The following is a 27,082-nucleotide window of genomic DNA, read 5'->3' on the forward strand; positions in this document are numbered from 1 at the left end:
CTGTCAGGTTGGCTAGGCTGCTCCGCTGCGGGTTTCCCTGGGCTCACTCCTGCAGCTAGCTGTGAGGAGATGGAGGTTGGCCGGGGACAGTGCATAGGATTCCCCATGGCCTCTCCCACTTGTCTGGCAGTTGATGCTGCTGTTGCTGATAATGATGACCTTCCTTTATTTTGTGTTATCTACTTGCCATTGCAACCGCCTTGCCTTTTTTAGTTCTTGCTCCCGTACTGTCTGGCTCAATGCCCAGCACCTGGTGATGGTTAATAATACGCACTCAACTCACTTAAAAGCAATGTGACCCTGGATGGGTTACTTAACCTCACTTAGTTTGTGTTCCCCACTTGCAAAATGGGTATAATGATACAGAACACATCAGGTGGCTCTGAGACTCCAGCGCAGTGATTCAGGAGAGTGCTTGGCAGGACAGTGGCACTTGGTGCGCGCTTACTGCTAGTGCAGCTGGAATGCAGACCATCAGTGAATGTGTGTTGCCTTTTTAAACAGTGGGAATCAAACATGACTCGCTTTCCAAATGTAAATCCTGGGCTTGCAAGTAAGTCCTACAGTGCAGAAATAATTTCAAAATACAGGGTTGAAATTCTAAGATAGCAGATTTTAAAAAGTGGGAGACAAAATCAGAATAAAACAAAGGGACAAACCAACCTGAATTGCACCGCAGCCGACGATCTTTATTAATTTTTAAGATTCCACCCAGCATGGGAAGCGCTGACTTGGTGCGGACAGGTTTCTGGGACCAGGAGGTGGGGACACGACGTACCTTTTGCCCTCTAGGTCTGGGTCATGTGAGCCTAAAGCAGCGCTTAAAGGCTGGAGTTCTGCAGGGTCCTCATGACTGGGTGGGGCTGCCTCACTTCTGCCTGACTTGGGAAGCGCTGCAAGCACAACCGGCTGGGGTCCTTGCGTACCGCGGCTCTGGGAGGAGCACCGACTGCGCCGCGTAAGTGCTGGCTGCTCCGCGTGGGTCGTGCCGGCTCAGCGGGACAGGTCCTCGCCTCGTACCCTCGGACGTAGGGAGCGCGGGACAGGTGATCTCAAAAGCCCTCAGCACCAACAGGGGACAAAGCGCCGCAGGGTGAGACTGGAATGGGGTGGTTGTGGCCGAGTCAAAGTTTTCAAGTTGGAGCATTGGCGATGCACTGCGTGCGCCCAGCCGAGGGAATACTCTTGAAAGTTCCTGGCACAACTGTCGCACCCAGCGTTCTTCCAGGCTAGAAGGCGCCTCCTACTGCAGGAGCTCCTCTGGGGAAGTGCGAAGCTGTGGGGTCCTCTACCGCTCTTAGCGCTGGAGGGTGGCGAGTGCAGGATACTTTCCCTTACTACCTCAACGCGTCTTTTCGGGATGTGTTGATTTCGTAGGTGCTCAGAAGCAGGAGAGGCGGAAAATGCCTTCTATTTGAACGTGCCCAAAGCAGGGAAACTTGGCTTCAGCCTGGGAAGGAAAACACATAGGAAGACTTTTATTCTTGGAATGTAGGATTAGGAGAAACCAAGGGCACAGGAGACAGGTGGAAGCAGCTCCCTGCGACGTGTAGATCAGCTTGATGATACAGAAGCAAAAGGACTTTGAAATATTTATGGATTTAAATCCCAGCTCTGGCCTTGGCTAGTTAGTGACCTTGGGCAAATTATTTAAGCCTACTAAACCTCAGTCTTGCCATCTGAAAGATGGAGATAATAAGTTTTTCTTTTTAAATACTTGTTCTATTGGAAATAGAAATAACCTATAGAAAATGCCTCCCTAGCGCGGGACTTGGCTTTTCAGCTAAGTGTAATTTTCCTCATCAGTTATGATTGATGATGAAGTCTATGGTGAAGACAGAACAAAATAATGTTTAAAACTCTGGCCATATAATGACTGTGGCAACGCATGACCCGTGTGCAGTCACCTTTGAGCCCCCCACCTTCTCTGCAACCCCAGTGGGTCCCAAGAAAGGTGCTTGGGTTTTGGAGCTGGACAATTCTGTGCAATTCCTGATTCTAGTATTCACTACTTGGATGACATCAGGGACGTTACTTATCTTCCACAGCCTCAGTTTTGGCTTCAGTAAATGAAAAAGGAGCCTCTCAGTACTTGCCTTTCCCTTCCCCGCTTAAATGTTCAACTCCTTTTTTTTTTTTTTTTTCCTTTCTTTGATTTGGGATGAGTAAGAACAAAGATGTAAGCAGAAATAAAAGTCCACCGAGAATACATTTTATTAGTTTGATAAATAACGTTTAAGAAAGTTGTCCAAAAGGCGAATTGGAGCACTTTGGAAAAGTACACTGCACTGACTTAGTTGGCATCTGAAAGTCTGCATGGTTGTCAAGACCCTTTGACTAATTGGGCATTCTAGATGTGTACCTCATGCTATCTAAGTACAGGGGAAACCCTTTATAATGTAGTGTCAGTGTTCTTAACACGGTGTTGTTTTATTAATCTTTTATAGGAGTTGTTTGGGAGGGGCAGTTGGTCCCCCAGTTTATATAAATCCAGTTTATAAATCACTTTATAGTGGGATTCTACTAACCTGAGAAATAGGTGGGTTTTAACTGACAGTTTGAATGACTTAGAAGAGTATGTTAAGAAAGTCTGCTGGGTCTACCAGTTCACCCCCCACAAAAAATAAAAACAAGAAGCAAGTGATATAACAATTTTAAAAAATGAGTTTGTTTTTGTTTTGGGGAGCATCTAGTTTGTCAGAGGAAACATTGAGTGTTGAATACTACCCCGGGATGCACAGAACTAAGGCAATGAGAGGGGAGGAACTCAGTTGTTGCCTCAGGTATCATCAGATATCTGTTTATTATCACCCAAATACTCAAGGTAAATAGGTAATGACCCATTCTTCCTTTTTTTGAGATGAGAGTCTCATTTTGTCACCCAAGCTGGAGTGCAGTGGCACCATCTCGGGCTCACTGCAACCTCCATCTCCCGGGTTCAAGCGATTCTGGTGCCTCAGCCTCCTGAGTAGCCAGAATTACAGGTGTACACCACCGTGCCCGGCTAAGTTTTGTATCTTTGGTGGAGATGGGGTTTTGCCATGTTGTCCAGGCTGATCTCAAACTCCCGACCTCAAATGATCCTCCCACCTCAAGTTCCAAAGTGCTGGGATTACAGGCATGAGCCACTGTGCCTGGCCAGTGACCCCTTCTTAATAGGAAGTATGGTTCACTAAAGAGCAAACATGATTGTTTTAGTTTAACATTTCCAATGGCTTTATAGTGTGGGATTTTCTTTGACTGAACTAAGAACATTTAAAAGAAGTAGGCAAGCTTCTCAGAATTAGAAAGATACCTCTAGAACAATGACTCATTAACGTCTATATTGACTTGGGAGAGAGGTAAGCTGGCCAAAAGCTAAGAACTGTACTTTCCTGGTAAAAACAGTAATGGAGTTTGAACTTTTATACTATATTTGCAAGCTCAAAGATGTAAGCCTTAATAGACAGTTTACAAGACAGCTATTACAGCGTGTCTGAACTGAAACCAGGGTATTGAGATTTCTCTGCCTTCAGAGATATTATAGGTATAACCTTGAACATGAAATCACATGCTTTCATTGCTTTAAGTCAGACCCTGGAGTGCAGGACAGGGTGGTGGTGGTGAAAGAGGGGGAAGGATTGTGTCCTTACATCTTGGAGCCTGGAAAAGCAAATTCTTTGTAGCTTATCTTTCCAATACAGTCGCAACTTATCTCCTAACTTTTTATCTCTAGTCTGATTCTAGTTATTGGTTGTCTTTAAATTGCTTAGAGTTGTCTACAGGTCAAAATATTTACTTAGAACCCTGAGGCTAAGCCCTTCCTCCTTTCCTTTTTGAGACTGTGTGTCCCATTACCCCTTTCAGAAAGACTGCTTGACATGTCTTTTTGTGCTGTATGATTCTTGGGAGACAATGTAACCCAGCTCCCAACTGATTCATTTTCTCGTTTATTTATTCATTTAACTAATGTTTTTCCCAGTGTTTGATTATGAAAAGGTTTAAACTTTCAGAAAAGTCAAAAAAATTTTGCAATCTAGAATCTACCTATACTCTATTATTGATTAGAAGCCAGGGTATTGATTTCAATTGATTAATCAACTGGCATTGATTAGTTCCTACCCTTTGCCTGGAGGTTTGCTAAGCAAAGCCGTAAAAACATAAAAGGCAGGATAGGGTTAGGGAACAAGGAGAGTTTTGATTTGGCAGAGCACAGGCTTAGAGTTTGTGAAGGGATCATGTAACTTTGGTTTGAAAAGTTACGTTGGAGTTGTACGGTAGAGGACATTACATTTCATCGTAGAAGTTTATACTTTATCCTGGTTGCAGGTGGGAGCCATTGAAGGCCTGGGAGGAAGGGAGTGCCTTGTGTTTTAGAAAGCTCATTGCAGTATCAGCGTTAGGCTAAGTTGGAGGGAAAAGGACTGCAAGTCTGAGAGATGTGTTAGGAAGCTTTGTAAATGTGTCGGGGCAAGTAAGGGTTTAACTGTGGATAGAACAGAGAAAAAAGGAAGTAGAATAGCACTTGGTGACAGATTTGACTTGAGGACTTCTGGTTTCAGAACTCAGGCGTCTGCAATAATAAGGGAGCATCATTAAGAATCTGGAAGTTGCTGGGTGTGGTGGCTCACGCTTGTAATCCCAGCACTTTGGGAGGCCGAGGCAGGCGGATCACCTGAGGTCAGGAGTTCGAGACCAGCCTAGCCAACATGGTGAAACCCTGTGTCTACTAAAAACACGAAAATTAGCCAGGCGTGGTGGTGCATGCCTGTAATCCCAGATACTCAGGAGGCTGAGGCAGGAGAATCACTGGAACCCAGGAGCAGAGGCTCCAGTGAGCCGAGATTGCGCCACTGTACTCCAGCCTGGGCAATAGAGCAAGACTCTGTCTCAAAAAAAAAAGCATCTGCAAGTCATAGAAGGAGGAAGTTTGAGGAGAATGATGATGTCCTGTTATAGAGTCAGTGGGTTTGAGGGACTGATTGGTTATCCTTGTGGAGGTGACAGTTGACAGCGGTGGTAACAGTCCTGAAACGCCCAATAGCAGTGTCAGGACTGAACAAACATTTGGACTAGTGATTAATACTCAAGGGCTGGTTGAATGGGAATGTACGGAAGAAGAAAAAAGGACAAGATCTTGAAGAAAATCTGAATATATGGAGTTCTTGGAACAAAAATAAATACAGGTGTTCAATGATCTGTTAGTATTTTAATGCCTGTTTATCTACAGTGTTATTGTAGCTGTAGTTCTCCTTAATAATTGACCACAGTCTCTAACTAGAAGACCATATCCACACTAGTAAAGTGAAGTAAGTCCTTCCTTTTCCCATTCTGGGAAGTGCAGAGGGTAAGGTGAGGCAGAGGAAAGAAAAAGAGAAAGTTAAATAATTTTTTTAATATAGGACTTTTAGAGCGTACAATGCTTTTTCCAGGTAACCCACTTCCAGATCAGAAGCCAGGTAATTTAATGAACTTGTCTATCTTTTCACAAGGCAACAGCTCCCCCCCTTTTTTTTTTTTTTTTGAGACGGAGCCTCACTCTGTTGTCCAGGCTGGAGTGCAGTGGTGCAATCTCAGCTGTGGCGCAATCTCGGCTCACTGCAACCTCTGCCTCCTGGGTTCAAGCAATTCTCCTGCCTCAACCTCCTGAGTAGCTGGTACTCAGTAGCTGGTACTACGGTCGCGTACCACCACGCCTGGCTAATTTTTGTGTGTTTAGTAGAGACGGGGTTTTACCATGTTGGTCAGGATGGTCTCCATCTCCTGACCTCATGATTCACCCGTCTCGGCCTCCCAAAATGCTGGGATTACAGGCATGAGCCACAATGCCCGGCCAAGGTACAGAGTTTTTAAGTGGCAGAAACCACATTTGAAGCTGTGAAGGCATACTTTGTTTTTTTATTTTTTATTTTTTATTTTTATTTTTTGAAATGGAGTCTTGCCCTGTCACCCAGGCTGGAGTGCAGTGGGGCGATCTCGGCTCACTACAACTCCGCCTCCTGGGTTCGAGTGATTCTCTTGCCTCACCTTCCCGAATAACTGGGACTACAGGCATGTGCCACCATGCCCAGCTAAGTTTTGTATTTTTAGTAGAGACAAGGTTTCACTATGTTGGCCAGGCTGGTCTGCAACTCCTGACCTCGTGGTCTGCCCACCTCGGCATCTCAAATTGTTGGGATTACAGGCATCAGCCACCACTCTCAGTCTGAAGGCATATTTTAAATCTGTCATGCTATTCTCACTGGACTGCATTGCCTTCCTATATGCTACTGACTGTATGCTAGGCACTGTATTAGGCGTTTGCACATGTAGGCTCCTTACTGTGGCCCCTCTGTTTTGGGAAGATGATCAGCAAGGAAGCTCAAAGCACATTGCACAATTGGTTATTGCACAGTTGGTGGGATGTCTGCCCTCTGATCGTGCCTTGTTTTCACCCAACTTCTTGAACTCTACAGGAAGGGCCAACCCCTCTCAGAAATGCCAGCCCCTAAAGCTGGTACAAAGGTCATGCAACCTTCCTACTTCCCTGAGTTCAACAATCACTTCATTCATTCTCCTTAAGATCATACCTTCAATCCCTGGCTGATTTAAGGGTAAAATGGAGAAAAGCTCTGTTTTCACTTGTGTGTTTGTTTTACCCCATCAATCTTCTGCCTTCCCTCATTGTCCCACAGTTGTGCCTGTCTAAGGTCACTTTTTGCTTTTTTCTTATTTTCCTTCCCTGGCGAGTCTTTGGAGAGAAGGTGCGATAGAATGTGGAGCCTAGAGCAAGATTAGCCCCGGTGGACTCCGGAAGCCGTAAGAATGACGCTGCTTCCTCAATGCTTTTTTCCCAAAGTTAGAAGTAGCAAGTTGTATAGTGAGTAATAGGATTTGTGTTGTAAATGGGGTCATCCTCCAGTGAGGACTTTACTAAGTGCAGTGTTTATTTGTAATGGGGCACAGAACTGCATTCCTCATGCTTTATGACAATATTTAGGGTTTACTGGTTTTCATGCATGTCTCTCTTTGCTAGAATGAGGGCTCCTTGAAGGTAGATGCTGTCCCCTTTTCATCTTTACTCCACAAGTTTTAGCAAAGTTTCTCACCCTTTACTGTATGGCTAGAAAATCTCTAAAGAGTTGAGATCTGTTAAAGGAGAGAAAACTGTTTGTATAGAAGAGTGTGGGTAGAAGCCTGTATGTTTATTTGTTTGATTTGAGACGAGGTCTTGCCACATTGCATAGGCTGGTCTTAAACTCCTAGGCTCAAATAATCCTCCTGCCTCGGCCTCCTAAAGTGCTGGGATTACAGGCATGAGCCACCATGCCCAGCCGAGGCCTGCATGTTTGAATGGATCAAGAAATGTGATTGTTTAGTGCTGAGGGAGGGTAGGTAGGTTGCAGGGAAAGGCCTGGCTAGGGAAAAGCTCATATGCTCCTAAGTCCAGCAATAAGAAATGTAGAATGTGAAATAAAGATGAAGCCATTCTGAGTCATATGCAGACCCTAGGAAATATCTCCTTATATTTGACACAAGGGGAAATGGCAGCCATAGCTAATTCTGAAAACGAGAAATGTTCCTGCCTGGGTTACTTGATGAAGAATATTATTAGCAATCAGCAAGTCAAGTGGAAATAATTTGTTTTGTTTTGTTTTCTCCCCTTCTAACTATTGGCGTGTTGGTGGAATTAACTTGCCTGGCAGGAGAATGAACTGCCTGTGCCGTTGGGAACCAGGAGCTTTCTGAGCTGGCAGACTGCACAATCCATGTGAAGCCATGACTCTTTCCACCGTTCTTGTGTACACATGTGTGTGAACATTGGTGTCTGCAAAATCTGAGACTTTTGTTTCAGAGAAAATTTGCTGGAAGCCACTGATTTAGAATTTTGTTGACAGGATTTTTTAAAAATCCGTGCTCAAAAAAGATGTAATTTAATCAGTTTTGTAGCCCCCCCCCAAAAAAAAAAACAGCCTTTCTTAGGTTTTTTAGGTTGTCTTACGAACATTGACAGAAATGTGTAGGTTCAGGGCACCCAGAGCAGATGTGGAAGTTCTTTCATTACGGTAGCCTGCGTGAATCATCGCTGTGACTCAAAGCCTGAAGCAGTTTTAGCCTGATCTCCTTGGCTGCATTTTTAGAATCTTAGACATTCCAAGCTGAGAGGAATTTTGGGAATTATATAGTCCATCTAATCCCCAGAATTTACAAATGAAGGAACTGAAGTCCAAGGGGAGAAGTGAATTGGCTTGCCCAAGGATATACCTGTCGGTGAAGTGAAGGCTGCAACTTTTGACCTTGTACATTCAGGAATTGTGGCAGAGCCTTTCCTGCTCATCTTAGAATGAAATGTACTATAGGGAGCCTGCAGCCATCCTCTGTGGTCTGGCTTTATTGTCTCTTTTCTCTCTGTTTTTTAGTTTCCTTCTACCTTTTCTAAGTGTACCTTTCAAGTGGGATGGAAGTTGAAACCCACTAAGCAGAGAATATGAGAAATACATGTATAATGACACAAAGTTAGGTTTGTTAGCATTATGTGCCGCAAAGGAGGACACATACCCTAGGGATGGGAGAAGCGGGAAGAGGCCTCTGAAAGGTTTGGCCTTGTGCTGAATGAGTGAAAGGAGGGATCAGGGAAGAGGTACCCACTGGATTAGCTGCTGCCAAGTGCCCATGGCAGCTTAGGAACTTAGACTCTCAGCAGTCGCTGTTCAGGAGATGGGTGGGGCAAAGCGCTATCATTGGTAAGAATACAGCAGTTGCTCAGAAAAAAGGACTGTCCATCATATTGCAGCTGCAGAGTGGCCTTGGGTATATAGAAATATTGTTAATGTTCTGTTGGGAGCATCTTAGACTGATTAGCAGCAGAGCTGATTTTCGCTCTCAGGGATTTGGGTCTCTCTCTTTCTCGGTTAATGGCACCATCATCCACCCACCCAGCCATCTAAGTCACATCTGGGATCATCCTAGATTCTTTGTTCTATTTCAACTCTAATATATAATCACAAGTTTCTTCCAGTTTTACTTTCTTCTTCTTCTTCTTCCTCTTCTTCTTCTTCTTCTTCTTCTTCTTTTTTATTATTATTATTATTTGGAGACAGAGTCTCCCTCTGTCGTCCAGGCTGGAGTGTTATTATTATTATTATTATTATTATTATCATCATCATTTGGAGACAGAGTCTCCCTCTGTCGTCCAGGCTGGAGTGCAGCAGTGTGGTCTTGGCTCACTGCAACCTCAGCCTCTAGGGTTAGAGTGATCCTCCTGCCTCAGCCTCCTGAGTAGCTAGGATTATGGGCACATACCACCAAGCCTGGCTAATTTTTGTATTTTTAGTAGAGACAGGGTTTTGTCATGTTGGCCAGGCTGGTCTGGAATTCCTGACCTCAGATGATCTACCCACCTTGGCCTCCCAAAGTGCTGGGATTACAGGCGTGAGCCACTGCTCCCAGTCAACCTTCTAATTATTTTTAAGTCTGCCCTCACCATGCTGTTATTACTAGTTTCCTGCCCTAGTTCGAACTCCCATCATCTTTATTCTAGATTATTGTGAAACATATTAACTGGCCTTCCTGCCTTCTGTCTTTCTGGCTTAAGTCCATCCTTACATGGATGTCCGTAGTACTCTTCAAATTGTCAAGCCCTTCAGTAGTTCCTAGTCACGAGAGGATAAAGATTCTTAACCTATCTAGAAAACTCTCTCTGATTGGCTCTCTACTGACTTCTCTAGATTCCATCCTATTTCTCCTCTTCCTACTTAGGCTTTTCTCCTGCCTCTGTATTGGTTATCTATTGCTGCGTAACAAATTTTTAAACGCTATAAATTCCATGACCTGCCAAAATAGTGATATAGGCGTTAAGAAAAAATTATTTAGGCAGATAGTGAGGGTACAGGAGTCCTCGGTAAGGTTTTCCTTTTGATGAAAAGCAGACCCCAAATCATTTTCTTTTCTAACAAAGAGCAGCCTGCCTATAAAATTGAGCTACACACATAGACAAGTAAGCTGGAAGCTTGCACGAGTGAATGCCGGCAGTTGTGCCAATAGGAAAAGGCTACCTGGACTAGGCATGTTCAAAATGGCAGCTCCATCTTCCCTTTTCCTTTCCAACCACGTGTGCAGTAGGGAGCAGACAGTAGTGCTTTCTAAGTGGAAAGCCCATTTGCACAATAAGGTTAGGGTGAGGTGGCCAGCTTCCCTGCATGCTATGTAAACGTTAAACTGGTCCAGCCAATCTGTGAGCCAATCTATGTCTATATAAATCAGATACCACCCCCTCAAGCCTGTCTATAAAATCCGGTGCACTCCACGGAGGGCCAGATTTCCCATTCAGATGCCCCTCTCTCTTGCAAGAGAGAGCTGTTCTCCTTTTTCTTTTGCCTATTAAACCTCCGCTCCTAAACTCACTCCTTGTGCGTGTCCATGTCCTTAATCTTGGTGTGAGATGGCAAACCCCAGGTATTTACCCCAGACAGTGATGCCACCTCAATAGGAGACACAGCAGCACATGAGGGAAGTATAGAGGGATTCATTTAATTAGGAGTTAAAGTCAAGGTTGGAAACTAGTTTGGAGGTTTGCAGTAGTCCAGACAAGTGAAAATAAAGAACTGGATTAGGCCATGAGAGTAGATTTAGAGAGGTGAAGGTGAATTTGAAAAACATCTAGGAGATTCAGTTGGTGATTGATTGGCTGCGGGAATGCAGGGCCAGAGAAAAATGGATAGATCAAGAATACATCCTGGATTTCTGGCTTTAGTACTTGAGTTGATGGGAGTATTTCCAACCAAGATGAAAAATAGGGAAGTAAGGACAAGTTTAGGGAAGGAGATAATAAGTTTAGTTTTTGAGTTCTTCTTAACTACTTTTGATTTTTGTCAATATAATAAAAGTAATGTTATAATTCTCATGATAAAATATTTTAGTCTTCTTCTCCACCCCCCCATCCTTCTCTTATCTCTGAGACCTCCTCTCATACTTCTACCTATTTGTTCTAGCCTTTAATTCCAAATTTCCAAGTAATCTGCCTAATCTGTTTCTTGATTTATTGGTTTTAGAGTTACACTTTTTATTTGAGGTATTTTCTATTGACTTATTCAACAAGGTGAGAATTTACCACTTTTACATACCTTACCTCCTGACTTTCCTACCCTCCAACCTGTCCAAATGGTGATATAATTTTTCTCTTTTGCTAAATCAATATCTAATGTTTACCTTATTATGTAAATATTGCTCACTGCTGAGCCAAATAGTATACTATAATTGCAATCCATGTCTTGTACAGTTTTGTTTTCATCAACTTAAAAATTGCCTCTTTGCATTGTTCTGTTTTCTCTATCACTCTTATAACTTCTGTCCAAACTTGCTGACAGAACTGTAATATCCTTATTGATATGATTTTTTACAAAAGCTCATGCAGTAGTCAGTTATAGATAACATTTCTTCCTTGAGGACATCTCATGTGGACCCCCCCTCTGTCTTACTGCTCCATTATGCACTGGTGGCTCTTTAGATATAACTGTTATTCTGTGATTTCACTTCCCCTCTTCAGTCCTAGTTCCCCTGTTATGGGGCTTCCATGTCTTCCTCTTTCTTGGTTTACATCCTTGCTTTGGTGGACCACATTTGCCAGTAGCTTTCTGAGAAGTGGTATATGAAAAACATTAAAAAAAAAACAAACAAAAAAAAACTGGCTGGTTCCCAAGCTGTATATTAGGTGAAAAAAAATTAAATTAAAAATCAAAATCAAAATCTAGCTGGGCGTGGTAGCTCACACCTGTAATAGCAGCACTCTGGGAGGCTAAGGTGGGAGGATCACTTGAGCCCACAAGCTAGAAGCTGAAGTGAGCTGTGATTGCAGCATTGTACTGCCACTGCAGCCTAGGTGACAGACTGAGACCCTATCTCTAAAAAAATAAAAATAAACAAATACATAAATCTGATATATTTCTGAATATTTACTTAATTCTCATGATTGATAGAGGCTGGGCGTGGTGGCTCATGCCTACAATCCCAGCACTTTGGGAGGCTGAGATGGGTGGATCACAAAGTCAGGAGTTCGAGATCAGCCTGACCAACATGGTGAAACCCCGTCTCTACTAAAAATACAAAAAAATTAGTTGGGCATGGTGGCGTGCACCTGTAATCCCAGCTACTCAGGAGGCTGAGGCAGGAGAATAGCTTGAACATGTGAGGTAGAGGTTGTGGTGAGCCGAGATCACGCCACTGCACTCCAGCCTGGATGACAGAGCAAGACTCCGTCTCAAAAAAAAAAAAAAAACACAATAAACAAAAAATTAATGCAATTTTGGCTCTTGATTCTTTTTATGTGATACCATTCTCTTTCTCTCTTCTTCTCTGGAAAGTTTCTAATAGTCACTTTATTTCTGAAATGTGTTCTTCATCTTTTCATTTCTTGATCCGGGAACTTGATGGTTCCTTTAAATCTGAAAAATCATATCTATACCTCTGCAGATATTTTTGCACTATTTCTTTGATAATTTCTTACCCTGATTTTTTTTTTTTTTTGAGACAAGGTCTCTCTCTGTCATCTAGGCTGGAGTGCAGTGGTATGATCATGGCTCACTGGAGCCTTGACCTCCTGGGGCCCAAGTGATCCTCCCACTTCAGCTCCCCAAGTAACTGGGATCACAGGTGTGTGCCACCATGTCTGGCTAATTTTGTAGACTTTTTTTGTAGAAATGAAATTTCATTATGTTGCCTAGGCTGGTCTCGAACTTCTGGGCTCAAGCTATCTTTCTGCCTTGGTCTCCCAAAGTTCTGGGATTATAGGCATGAGCCACCTGATCTCCCCTGAATTTTATCTGCCATCTTTTTCTGGAACTTCCATTAGTCAGATATTGATCTTCTGGAACCAATCTTCTAATTTCCTTACCTTTTTTCTTCCTATTTTTAAAAGTTCTATTATCTTTCAATTATATTTTCCGTGAGATTTCTATAACTTAATTGCACTGTCCTTTTATCAAATTCTTAAGATTTCTACTATTGTATTTTTAATTTTCAGAAGCATGTTCTTATTTTTTATTCTGTTGTTTAATGAATGAAATATCTTCTCTTATCTCCTTAAAGACATTTTGATTTTTGGAGAGTTATTCTGCTTCATATATTGCTATTTCTTGTGAGTTTTTGTTTTTGTGCCATTCTTTTGGATTTTCTACCAAGCTGGAGGCTTTCCTCAAATACCCAATGGTTCCTTGAAGTCTATTTATGTATTAAGTGTGAGATACTAAATTGGTGGTTGGACACTGTGTCAAAGGGATTTGTCAGCAGTTCGCTGGCTCCCTGCAGCTGATTGGTGGATTCAACACGCTTCGTTAGAGGATCCTACATGTCATTATGTGTATATTCTTTCTCTAAGAGAATGCAGTTGTTGCAAAAAAGAATCCTTCAGTCTCCTGCAGAAGCTGAAGAATGAAGGTATAGAGTCCTTACTGCCAACATTCTTACTGCTGAGTGTTCAAGGGGCTGAGGTCTGTCAGTGTGTAGGCTTTCTGAGTTTTCAGTAGAGTATCTCTTCCCCAACTTTCACTGTTTCTTATATTCCCAAGTCTAGAGTGTCTCTACTGAAAATGTCCAAATAATGAATTTTCTACAGAATAAGGCTCTCACCTCCTCTTTTAGATTGGGGAGGGACTTGAGGATCTAAATGCTGTTATAGACTCATATAAATTCTTCCATTTTCAGCCCTATACTTCGCTTTTGCCTTCTATAGTACTTACCAGTTTTGACCCTTTCTGTAGTTGTATGGTTTGAATTAGCTTGTTTCTCGTTTATATTCTGTGTTCATTCTCTGCAAACTATCTGTTCACTTTCCATCTAACAACAAAAATTTGATCTGCCCCATTTACTATTGTCTCTCCTATTTTCTTGGGTATTGGGATTTATAACTTTAAAAAATGTCTTCACTCTCATTTTAGAGAGGTTTCATGAGGGGACAGAAATAAATGTTTCTCACTCACCACGTTTCAGCAGGATTAAATGCCATTTTGACATGTTGAGTTTCATATACCCGTGGGGCATCAGGTAAAAATGTTAGGCAGGCGGTTGGATAGATGAGGCGGAAGCTTTTGAGAGGCACTCTCATTTTGAGTGGTGTCCACAGAAAGTGCTGGTTAAAGTGATGAGACCACTCTTTAGTGTGTGAAAGCATCATAAGCTGTGGACCAAGGATAGAATCCTAGAAGAATTTTAGAACCATGAAAACACAAATTACAGAAGGCAAGGCATCAATAAATTTACCAAAGGGGCAGTAGCAGCGTGTCAGAAAAGTCAATAAAGATAAAGACAGATTTTTCTTTTGAATTTAGAAATATGGAGATTATTAATGATTTTAGCAAGATGATATGCACAGAAGTCAGAATACATTAAGTAAGAATGAAAACAGGGTTTTATTTATTTATTATATTTTTGCTTTCAGAAACTGCTGACAGAAGCAATAATAGAGGGTGTTCAGTGGCTTATGAAGCAGATGAACCAGTCTGTGGGCTTTTTGTGTTGTCTCCACCTTAGATACTATACGCAGTGGATTTTCAAATACCTAATGAGGGAATGCAGTGACTTTGTTGCCCTTGGATTAGCTGTGTGAAGACATTTTGGCTGGTTTGATCTGAGAGGTCATTTCTCATGCTCCACTTGCTCTTTTTCAGGGTTGGTGTGAGCAAGCCAGACTATGTGGGGCTTTAAATTCTGGGTATGGCTGATGAAGCTGATACTGTTAACCACGCCTTTCTTCAATTGTATGTATGATGAAATGTTTGCAGGAAAAGAAAGACAGTGGAGTGTAGGTGTTACACTAGAATAAAACCTAAATTCCATTTTTAAGGTCTCTGAGAGAGCCCAAAACACAGCACTTTGTCTTTCTCTCCTGAGTTCTGAAGAAATTGAGAAATAAGACAGAAGAGCAAGGCGGCAGGACAGCGAAACATCAGCTTGATTAACGAGGGAGGCTGGGCTGGAATGGCACTTTGCCTTTTGGGCAAATGGGTTTCCTATGACTGATGCCCGAGTTGAGCAGACTTGCCCAGCAATCCTCAGGTTCACACAGGGTGGAGAGAGAAAAGCACCACTCCGTGTGGGGATGGGGAGTGAGGTGAGCCCAACATGACCAGTTTATCCAAATGTACCCGTAAGGTGAACCTTTCTGCCTGACATCCTGCCCCTACAGAGGGAAGAAGGCAGCAGCAAGGGGCCAGCAGTGTTACACTGTTGGACTTCCTGGACACTGATAGAGATATCCAGAGCTGGGAAGAAGCAGTGCCCTAAAACACAGGTTGGCTTTCAATACCCAGCACGAGCCTATACCTGTTCCCCCTTCGAACCACTCCGACCATCGTTCACTGGCTCCCACCGTGGGCTTCCATCTGCACTGTTTCCTGTTAATGGCCTTTGCGGTCACTGTTCTCCTGCCAGGAACTCTCTTCTTCCTAGACACTGTCTCATGCCCTCAGATCTGCTCAGGTGTCACCTACTCAGGGGTGCCTTCCCTGACCACCTATCTCAAGTAGTGCCACTGCTTGACCCCTTTCCTTTCTATTCCGTTTATCCTGCTTTGATTTTCTTAAAAGCCTCGCCTGTCTTTCTTCCCGAGTTCACGAAGGCAGATGCTTTCTGTTTTATTCATTGTATGAGCTAAGGATATATTTATTCAGTGAATGAGTGGATGGTCCAGTCAACTTGGAGTCCGTTCCAGCTCAGCTGCTGCCTGGAGTATTATCACTTGCAAAGTGGCCCAGTCAGCCTGGGCCTCTATTGAAGTACTACACTAACTCTTTTCAAGAGTGGAGGTGGGCCAAGGCACAGTGGCTCATGCCTGTAATTCCAGCACTTTGGGAGGCCAAGGCAGGCGAATCACTTGAGCCCAGGAGCTCGAGACCAGCCTGGCCAACATGGCGAAATTCCATCTCTACAAAAAGTACAAAAATTAGCTGGGTGTGGTGGCATGCACCAGTGGTCCTAGCTACTCTGGAGGATGAGGTGGTAGGATCACTTATGTCCAGGAGGCAGAAATTCCTGTGAGCCAAGATTGTTGGCGACAGAGTGAGACCCTGTCTCAAAAAAACAAAACAAACAAAAAAAAAAGAGTGGAGGTGAAGCTTGAATGAGATAACATATGGAAAAGAGCTGAGAAATGTACTAGAATCGTGGAAGCGAATCCTATAGAGTGGTTACTGCTACAAACAGTAGTTGCTCTTTTAGAATCAGGGAGAAGTTTCCCCTGTCACTTCAGGGATTGGCGGTTAAACTGATGACATTGCCAAATTTACTAGGATTATCCTCATATAAAATGTTCTCATTCATTGTTCCCAATCTTAGCCTTGTATTTGCCACCCTGTGTATCCTAATGTTTTTATTTGAAAATTCTAATTATAGTAGGCAATAAAAAGGAGGCGATTCTTTTTTTTTTTTTTTTTTTTTTGAGACAGAGTCTCGCTCTGTCGCCCAGACTGGAGTGCAGTGACGCAATCTCGGCTGACTGCAACCTCTGCCTCCCGGGTTCACACCATTCAAAAGGAGGCAATTCTAAGAAGAACAGGGCTACACTGTCTTAAGCAAAACTAACAAAAATTTCTTAGTGGAAGACATTGACTTTGCCATGAGATTTTAATGTCCCAAAGAGTAGAGAGCTTCACTTATCCCCAAAAAGTAATTTTTGAAACTGAAAGAAGTACACTAGAAATCCATTATGAAGCAATCTGTGGACCTGCGATTTTCACATCTTTACAGATAAATATGCCTTCCAATCACTTGCAGTTTCAGTACCTATAAATGCTGCAAATGGACAAAACAATTCAGTTTATTCAGAATTCTGCTTTTATCAGCAGTTGCATTGAGGCAGATTTTGTTATATTCTGTCGTTTATATAGTGGTATATGGAAAATACATGGACTTTGGCATCACCTAGATATGGCTTCAAATTCCAGCTTTGCTACTCAATAGCTTAGGGGGCATGAGAAAATTATTTCACCTGGGACTGAGTTTACTCATATGGATATGTCTTATATAAAGCTCTGACCTTAGGGCTTGTCTAAGAATAGTATCACAGTCAAGAAAAGGTGTGCTGTCTGTTAGTGAACGGCTATGAGGTGTTCTGTAACAAGGGAGCCTCCTGGGTTCAAGCGATTCTCCTGCCTCAGCCTCATTAATTGTATTTAACCCAGACTTTCCCAAATGTTTTTCCTTATAAAATCTGTTAATATGTTGCAGAATTGGTATTCCATAAAGGACCCCATGGGAGATCCTGGCTTGCATAATGCCAGACATATTTGATGTAAGAAATCAATTTTGCTTCCCTTTTCCAGCTTAGTGTTGGCCAGTCAGAATTTTCACTGGATGCCTACCAGGCAACTTAAAGTAGAACTCTTGGGGTTTTGTGCCTTCACATCCTCCATCCCAACTCCTTCCATAGTCTTCCTGATCTCCAGTCATGGCCCCACTATTCATGTATTAGTTTCCTAGGGATACTATAACAAAACACCACCATCTGGATAACATAAAACAACAGAAATGTATTGTCTCACAGTTCTGAATGCTAGAGTCCAAAATTAATGTGTCAGCAGGACCATGCTCCCCCTGAAACCTGTAGCCTACAATCTTCCCTGCCTCTTCTAGCTGCTGGTGTTTGCCAGCAATCCTGGCGCTCCTTGGCTTGTAGATATATCACTTAGTGTCTGTGTCTGTTGTCGCATGGCATTCTCCTCTGTAGTTCCCTCCTCTTATAAGGACACGAGTTTTATTGGATGAAAGCCCTGCCCTCACCCAACTCCAGTATAATCTCATTGTAGCTAATTATTACGTTGGTGTAAAATTACTTTTAATTAAAAGTAGTGTGGCTCACGCCTGTAATCCTAGCACTTTGGGAGGCCGAGGTGGGCAGATCACGAGGTCAGGAGATCGAGACCATCCTGGCTAACATGGTGAAACCCCATCTCTACTGAAATACAAAACATTAGCCGGAGTGGTAGCACACACCTGTAGTCCCAGCTACTTGGGAGGCTAAGGCAGGGGAATCGTTTGAACCCAGGGGGCAGAGGTTGCAGTGAGCCGAGATTGCGCCAGGGAAATCGCTTGAACCCAGGAGGCAGAGGTTGTAGTGAGCCGAGATTATGCCACTGCACTCCACCCTGGCGACCAAGCGAGACTTGTCTCCAAAAAAAAAGTAATGGCGAAAACCACAATTGCTTTTGCATCAACCTTACTACATCTGCAAAGACCCTGTTTTCAAATAAGGTCATATTCTGAGGTACTAGGAGTTAGGACTTCAAAATATCTTCAACTCAGCGCATAATAATCCTTGGACTTACTCTGGGCAGAAAACAGGTGCCATTCTTGTACTTCTTGTCTTTCCCTCAGCCATTATATCTGGTCTATGAGTAAATACTCGTAGATCTGCCTTCAAAATGTAGCTGACCATTTCTCATTACCTTCCCTGCTACTCTTTGACCCCAGCCTTCATAATAGCTCCTGGGTTATAACAGCAACCTCTTATTAGGTATCCTGGTTCCATCCTGATTCTCCTTAAGTCTACTTGTTAGATAGCAACCACAGCAATCATGTCACAGTGTAAATCAGATGATATTCCTCCCTTGCTGTAAACTCTCCAGTGGTCTCCCATTATTGTTAGAATAAAATGCTAACACAGGTGAAGGAAGATAAGACTCTCCGAGCTCTGCTTTATCTCTCCAACCTTATTGTGTACCACTCCCTCCCCTATTGACTGTGCCCACCAACCCACAGTAGGCATCTTGTTTGCACTGCAAGGCCTTTGCACTGTTTCCTCAAGGCCGGCTCCCTCTCATTCTCAGATCATCTACTCAGAGATGTGTTTCCCATTCATTGTTAGCTGAAACATTTGCACCCCATCTGGCAGAGAGCAGAGAAATTTTTTTTCTTTTTTTTTTTTTAATTTTTAATTAATTATTATTATTATTATTATTTTTGAGAAAGTCTTACTCTGTTGCCCAGGCTGGAGTGCAGTGGTGCAATCTCAGCTCATGCACCCTCTACCTCCTGGGTTCAAGCGATTCTCCTGCCTTAACCTCATGAGTAGCTGGGATTACAGGTGTGTGCCACCACGCCCGGCTAATTTTTGTATTTTTAGTAGAGACAGGGTTTCTCCATGTTGGCCGGGCTGGTCTTAAACTCTTGACCTCGAGTGATCTGCCTGCCTTGGCCTCCCAAAGTGCTGGAATTACAGGCATCAGCCATCATGCCGGGCCCAGAGAGAGTTTTGTCACCAGTCATGAAGCGAAGCTCTCAGGAAACGAAAGGAGAGAAACAGGAATGAGATAGCTGTCCCTGGGAGGGAAAGGATCAATAACTAATGGGTGCCCCCAAATCAGATTTACATGAGTCACAATGCAAACAAATGATTTTTCTTCTGCTAATCTGAATTTGGAAAGGAAATTCTTACCTAGAAGAAGAGATCCCAGAGAGCTGATCTTGGTTAAAAAACAAAAAACAAAAAAACAACTCTTAACCTTTTGTTGTTTTTTTATTAGTTGTCCCAGGATCTTATCTGCAGGTCCTGGAACTAGTGGGGTGTCTCAGCCACCCCATGTTGGCTGCCAGAAAGTGTAAGGGGAGAAAAAGAATATCTTTTCCTCATCCATCACAAGGTTCATGGCTGAGACCCCTATAACAAATAAAAGGAAAAAAAAAATAGATTAAATGAAAAAAGTATAAAAGTTGTATTTAATATAAGTTTTCAGTGACACAGAAACCTTTAGAAAAACGAAGCCCCAAGGACCCGGGGAAAACCATATGTGTTTAGGGACAGTTGTGCAGAAGTATAATTGGAGGACAAAAGAATGTGATCTAATAGTAATAAACCGGGGAACTCAGCAAGGCCTATTTGTTCAGATTCTTTTCAACCTCGGTGTGACATTCCTTCCCTCTGGGTACAGGGCAGGACCCCTCCGGAATGAGGGTCTTATGACCTACTTTCAGGGGAAGTAGGTCAGAGAATTCTTTTATGGCTAGCTCTCAGGAGAAAAAGGTGGGAAAGGGTCAGAGGGCAGCCTTCCTGCCTCTGCTGTTTTTTCAATTTCCTGCTGTTTAAAATACTCACTATGCCAAGGTGCCATTATTTTGGGGTATCATGTTCTGAGCCAGGCCTGACACCTCAGTTGCTTGCTTTACCACTTACTAACTGTGAACCTGAGCAAACCACTTAAATTCTCTGAGGATCAGTATCTCGTCTATAAAATGAGATGACAAGGTCAGGTTGTTTCTAACCCTTACCTACCTGGTTAGAAATAAAAAATATAAAGCAATCAGCACAGTTTCTTGTACATAGTAAGCGTTCAGTAATTGGTAGCTATTAACTGGTATCATTTTCATGATGGTGCCTTTAGTCACAGGCATGGCCCTTCTATTTCAAAACTGTTGAAAAACATTTTGGGATAATGTTTACATTTTACTTTCCACCACGTGCCCAGCTAAATTTTCCTTCTGGTTGGAGTGGGATTTCAAGATAAAGCTCCAGACTGTGGTGTCGGATTATATTATTTTCTCCTCTTCCTGATTTTTCTCGTTCTCTCCCTGCCACACACCTCTAGTTTCCTTTTCCTGCACATCCAAGGATATGGTGGCAGAGACAGGGATGACTAATTCGTTAGAGAGATTAGACACCACCGTCTGATGCCAGAGAGGAACCTGTGAAAAGGAGATAGGCGTGTCTCAGTGCCACTTCAGCAAAAGGTTGCCCTTTACCTTACATGCCATGACTGTGTCCCCCCGGGAAAAGAGTACTTCAAGAGTGTTGTCCAGGATGTCAACATAGTGAGACTCTGTCCCTTAAATGAATAAATAAATAAATAAACTCCTGGGCTCAAGGGATCCTCCCGCCTTGGCCTCCCAAAGTGCCAGGATTACAGGCGTGAGCCAATGTGCCGGGCAATAACTATTTTAATTGCAGCTACAATGGTTATTATATGAAAGATATGTATCCTTTGACTGGAGTAATCGATAGTGTAAAGTGGGGAAGTGGAAATGAGTGAAGGGGAGAACCTAAGACTGGTTTAAATACCTGCTCTTTGTTTCTTTGTCCTCATCCTGCAGGTTTTGTTTTTGATTCGTTTTTCTTTGGCAAAACACACACCTCCAGTGGCATTTTCAGGTTTCTTTTCTTGAGGTCTTGCAAGTCTGATTATGTTACTGGTTGATCAGGTAGGGGAGAACTGGCCAGGATTTTCCCTTTTTGTCTCTTCTGCTGGTCAGGTAGATTGGAATTGGAGTGTGAGCTAATGGAAAATAGCGTCTAGCTCATTTCACCAGTAATGAAGATGAGCCCAGTGTGTGCAGGTAAATGTTTAACAATCGGCTCTCTGAGAAAAAGAAGCCCTGATTTCTGGTGTTTGCTGGTTACTGTGGCATAAATACTCCTACCATAGTTTATTTCAAGCTACCAACAGGATTACTGAACACATAGTTGGAAAAAGATGCCCAGAAGCAAACCATCATATGTATAAGCTGTCTACCACACAGATACAAAAATCATAACTCGAGATCACAGGTAATAGTAAAATGTAGTAAAATCATTAAGAAATGATAAGTTTTGAGTACTTTGAACTTATGTTTTAAAATGTAACTTCTTCAATGACAGTTTAATTGTTAACGGTGGCTCTGTTGAACAACTGACTCTCAGTATTCCTGAAAATGTAACCATCAGGTCTCTTGCGCTGGCTCTAGCACATCAGGTGGGACCCAGAGAAGTTACTGTCTTACACAAGGTCCTCGGATGAGTCACGGCAGGACCTGGATTATTACAGAGTTGTTTCTAAAAACCAGACTTCTCTAGACAGATTTACTTATCAGTGTTTCTTTTTATTCATTTGTTTATTTCTTTACTACATCCTTTAACAATCCATAAAAGGGATTTAGGACTATTACAGGCTGTTATTATCTACTGAGACAGTAAGAGTCAGAATATTTGAATATATCTGGAACAAAGGTGGGAGAGTGGGCCGGGGGCAATGGCTTACGCCCGTAATCCCAGCACTTTGGGAGGCGGAGGCGGTTGGATCACCTGAGGTCAGGAACCTGAGGTCAGCTTGGTCAACGTAGTGAAACCCCGTCTCTACTAAAAATACAAAAATTAGCTGGGTGTGGTGGTGGGTGCCTGTAATCCCAGCTACTTGGGGGGCTGAGGCAAGAGAATCCCTTGAACCCAGGAGGCGGAGGTTGTAGTGAGCTGAGTTCGCACCACTGCACTCCAGTCTGGGTGACAGAGCGAGACTCTATCTCAAAAAGGAAAAAAAAAAAAAAGATGGGAGAGTAGAAAGCAGATGAGATTTAGAGCTATAAGTAAATTCTGGCTTTGAGTCTTGGCCTTGTCATCTTGATCAAGTCAGTTACTCCCTGGTATAAGTTTTCTAATCTGAAGATGCAAGAATTGGACCACATGAACATTTAATATCTTGTAAGTCTACAATGTGGTTCCTTATTTAGTTTCATCAATTCAGTAATATTTGCTTAGTACCAACTGTATGCACTCTCATTATGAACTGTACTCCAGGCAGAATGAATTACAGATATGATAATAAATATTATTATAGAGTAATATATTACTTAGAGAGTAAGTTAGTTATCAGTTAGAGAGTAAGATTGTTGATTTCAGGCATCCCTCACATTTATGCAGAGCCTTCTGATTTACCGAAGAGAAAATTTACTGTGAGTCTCTGGGATTCTGTGGCTTTAGGAGATCAGGACACATCTTAACAGAATGTTAGAGAAAGAAAAAGCTATTCTAGAAGTGCAAATAGAACCTTATTCCTAGGAAACAGAAGAGGTCATACCCAGGTAGTAATAAGGAATAAGGAATAAGCACTTTTTCTGTCATGTCTAGCAGTTGCTTCACTTTGTTTTTTTAAAGAAGCAACAAAATTATTTTTTTCTGAGTACAAAATTTTTGTAGAAAATTTAGAAATTATTAAGAAGTATTAAATAAGGAAAAAACCATATATCCAATCTAATATTCTGCTTTTCTTTACCTAATAATAATATATTTTTCAAAACATTCTTAGTAGAATCATTTTAATTGCTGTATGTATAATAATTTTATCTTTTTGGTGTATAGTAACTTACTTATCTGATGTCTTATTGTTGGAAATTTTATTTATTGACAATTTTTTTTATTCTAAAGAACACTGTGGATAAATAGCTTTGTTCCATATCAAAAATTATATATTGGACACATGATTTTCAACTTTAATATTTAAGGTTTAGTGAGACAGTTTTAGCAAATTATATACTTTTGACCTTTAGATTCTTTGATTCTATCAATATTGTATTGTGTTTACCTAGATTTTGTTCTGTTTCTAAACATTTATTAAGAAGAACATTTTGTTGGAATTCTTCAATATGATATGTTTGAACTGGAAATAGCACCACTGTTTTCACATTATTTCAAGTAGGTATGATAAAGTGTAGGGTTAACAGTTTTCTTTTTCAACTTTCTGTGGGAGATATCCTCTATCTAGTATCAGGTTTCTTGGTTTAGAAATTGCTCAATAAATATTCAATAAATAAAAAGATTCATGCTAATTTAGGATAAGCAAAAACACACGAGAGGGTGTTTAAAAAACCCACTTCTCCATTTATGATAATAGCTTTCATTCTCACAAGGAGAGATAACAGCTAAGCACAGTTCAGGAATTCTGACTGTTGAATGAGAACTGTGAAATGAAATATGTCGGCGCTTTAATTCACCTACATGGGAAACCATGACTCAGATAGTTATTTGATTAAATGTTAATGAGATCTACTAAATTGACCCAGTTCTTACTTTTATGTATTAGATTTATATCAATTAAAACAGGACCAGTTTTACCTCTTTTCATTCTTTAACATCTTTGAGTCAACATCTGCTTACAAGGGAAGTGCTGTAACTACCCTGGTTATTTAAATATTAATGGCTTCCATTAAAGGGGGCTGGGGATTGGCAGCAGGAAGATTGAGAAATTAGACGGCATGATTGGTTTCTTGTTTCTGTCCCCAGGAAAAAAAAAACAAAAAACAAAAACCTCCTACTGGAAGAGCTTCTTCCATTATTTTTTTAAAATTGCATATATATATATATATATTTTTTCTGAACCAGTTAGAGAGTAAGATTGTTGATTTCAGGCATCCCTTGAAAGTAGCTATGCTATAAAAGCATCAGTGTAAACAAGTTCACATAATTTTAAAAAATGTTTTAACATTGCCATAGAGGTCATTACCCTGGGGCTTCTTGGGAACCTAATTTCAGTTCCTAAATTCATTTTGTTGTTTATTATAGTCAGTAATAGGCAAAAGCATTTTTTAGCTCCATACTGGATTCAGCTGGCCTTATTTACATTAAGTGTGGAGAATTCTAGTAAGTTAACCCTGAGAGACATGACAAGGGTTATATATTCAATCATGTTATAATTATAAACCTTTATCTTACTGGGGAAATGTGCCTGAAAAGCTTTTAAAATTTGCTATAATCAATATTTTCATGTTATGCCAAATTGGGTTGTAATAAGCATGTGGTTAAAAGATTTTTACACATTTTGTAGTTTTAAGATGTTCTAATGGCTTGGCATTTTAAAGCACTGAACCAAAGCAGGCATTGTATTTGCATAATTATGTATCTCTTTTTGCATCCAGAAATGTGTGTGGAGTACTCATTCATTTCGTGTATTTGATTTAGAATTTACAGCTAAGAACACAGATCATGCTTAAATAGCAGGAGTGCAGAGTCATGTAACGGCCCTGGTGTGCTTGTCATAATTCCCTACTTTGCAAGGTCAGGATTAGAGCGAGACAAGAGAGGCACTGCCTCAGGTGTAAAACTTAATAAAGTGTCAAAAAAAACTCAAGATCAGTGATATTTTAAGGTAATAGTTAAAAAACTGTATAATACAGAGAAAAATTAATGATAACAAAAATGGTCAACATTTTAGATCAAGATGAGCTCTGACCCTACATCCGTACCTCCCTCATTTCTCCCTAGTCCTGGCCTTGAGTGGGGTCAAGTCCTGGTTTCTCTACTTTCATGTCCTTGCATGAGACACTCTTTTGATTCAAGTTTTCCTTATCTGAATTTGGTGATAATAATCCTCACTCTCCTGGTGACAAGGATTTTTTCCTTGGCCAAATTTTAATCAGGCTTCTGAATCTTCTGCTTGGCCCATTTGTGCACTTCCTTGTAAAATCCAGTTTTAGCAAAGGACACTGGTAAGTCGTTCTACCAAGAACCACCAGCATCAACATCCGATCACCTCAACATTTGACCAGGTTTCTCATCCTGCACCATCCCCCAGGTGATGTCTGATCACCCTGGCCTGTCTTCAGCGAGAATCCTATTAGGTTTAGCCAGATCCACCTTACCCCAAGGCTTCCTTTGAGTAATTTTCCATCCACTGACCCCCACACTGCTCCTTAGCTATAAATTCCCACTGGCCCATGCTGCATTTGGAGTTGAGCCCAATCTCTCTCCCTTGCTGCAAGACTCTGTTGACTGCAAGGTCCCTGTGCCTATCATTATCCTAATAAAGTCTTTGTCTGCGTGCTTTAACAAATACCATTCATTTTTTTCTAACACTGGTGAAATTAGGAGATTCAAATCAGCTACAAATACATGGGAAAGCCCACTATATGTATAATTTACATATTGATGTACAAGTAAATCATTATACAATTTTATGCCATTACTATTATCATCTCAGATGAATATTCTAAGCAAACATCAGATTTGAAGATCTTTGGAAAGCTTTGTGCTAATGGTTTGGGGCCTAATGTCTTTAATTTACTTATCAGCTAGCAATAAGGGGAGGGACCTAAGGGTAGTTGTAGGACCCCCTCCCCCTTTCTTTCTTCGTTTCCGTTTTTGTTTTTGTTGTTATTGTTCTTTGATACAAACTAGGGGCTTATAAGAGATAGAGAACATAAGCAGAAATCCATTGCTTCTTTGAAATTTCCCTGCAAGGTGTGCAAGGATGCCTGAGGTCTCACCTTTGCTTAAGCTGTTTCCACCCACCCATGATGCCTTTCCCATTTCTCCCACCTGTCTGAGAACCATTCACCTTTTGTCCACATCCAACTTGGGTAAGGCCTTTCTATGATCTTTTGACCTGAAATATGCTCTCAATCCTCTGCCCTTCTGTGGTGACATAGTGATTTCTACCACCCATTTATGGTCAGTTACAGAGTTCTTGTTGTTCTGAGGCTTTATTGAATCCTCCATTGACTTTACTTTCCAAACTGCATTTTAGAAAATGTCAGTGGTTCACTCCTATAATCCCAGCACTTTGGGAGGCTGAGATGGGAGGATTGCTTGAGCCCAGGAGGTCAAGGTAGCAGTGAGCCGCGATTGTGCTACTGCACTCTAGCTTGAGCAACAGAGCAAGACTCTGTTAAAAAAAAAAAAAAAATCAGTAATTTAAAAATTACTGACATTGTAAATCCCTTGAAGGATCTCCCATTAGCCTGTGAATTTAAGGGTAAGCAGGGATTGGGTGTGCTTATTTATGGTGCTATCCAAGGTCCTTGCAGAGGGCCTTTACACACAATAATGTTTTTAAGTGAATAAATGAATTTCTTGCATGTAAAAGGGCCAGGTAAATATTTACTCTTTTGATTCATTTTTGGAATGCTGTTTTTATCCTAGACCCTGAGAGATGGTTGGCGCCATGTGGAAGGTGATTGTTTCGCTGGTCCTGTTGGCGCCTGGCCCCTGTGATGGGCTGTTTCGCTCCCTATACAGAAGTGTTTCCATGCCACCTAAGGGAGACTCAGGACAGCCATTGTTTCTCACCCCTTACATTGAAGCTGGGAAGATCCAAAAAGGTAAGTAAGTTTAATTAAATCAGAGAACCACTGGCATGAATTCAACAGTTTTTCTTTTTTTTTTGAGACGAAGTCTCACTCTGTCACTAGGCTGGAGGGCAGTGGTGTGATCTCGGCTCACTGCAACCTCTGCCTCCCAGGTTCAAGCAATTCTCCTGCCTCAGCCTCCTAAGTAGCTGGGATTGTAGACGCACGCTACCATGCCCAGCTAATTTTTGTATTTTTAGTAGAGATGGGGTTTCACCATATTGGCCAGGATGGTCTCGATCTCTTGACCTCATGATTCGCCCACCTCGGCCTC

The 27,082-nt window shown here is 41.8% G+C and overlaps 1 protein-coding gene across 5 annotated transcripts in view; it reads left to right on the forward strand.

Annotated features, from left to right (window-relative positions):
- CPVL (carboxypeptidase, vitellogenic like) overlaps positions 1-27,082 on the forward strand; it is a 204,851-nt gene that overhangs the window by 48,107 nt on the left and 129,662 nt on the right. For 3 of the 5 annotated variants that reach the window (XM_025378603.1, XM_025378602.1, XM_025378601.1), the window contains one exon: positions 26,603-26,781. In XM_025378603.1, the coding sequence (XP_025234388.1) occupies positions 26,613-26,781 (169 nt within the window). In that variant the 5' untranslated portion in view covers positions 26,603-26,612. Of the gene's footprint in view, positions 1-728; positions 1,047-26,602; positions 26,782-27,082 lie in introns of those variants that run through there. The other 2 variants (XM_025378599.1, XM_025378598.1) reach the window with 2 other exon arrangements.

Source organism: Theropithecus gelada, chromosome 3 (assembly GCF_003255815.1).
Source record: "Theropithecus gelada isolate Dixy chromosome 3, Tgel_1.0, whole genome shotgun sequence".
NCBI lineage: Eukaryota > Metazoa > Chordata > Mammalia > Primates > Cercopithecidae > Theropithecus > Theropithecus gelada.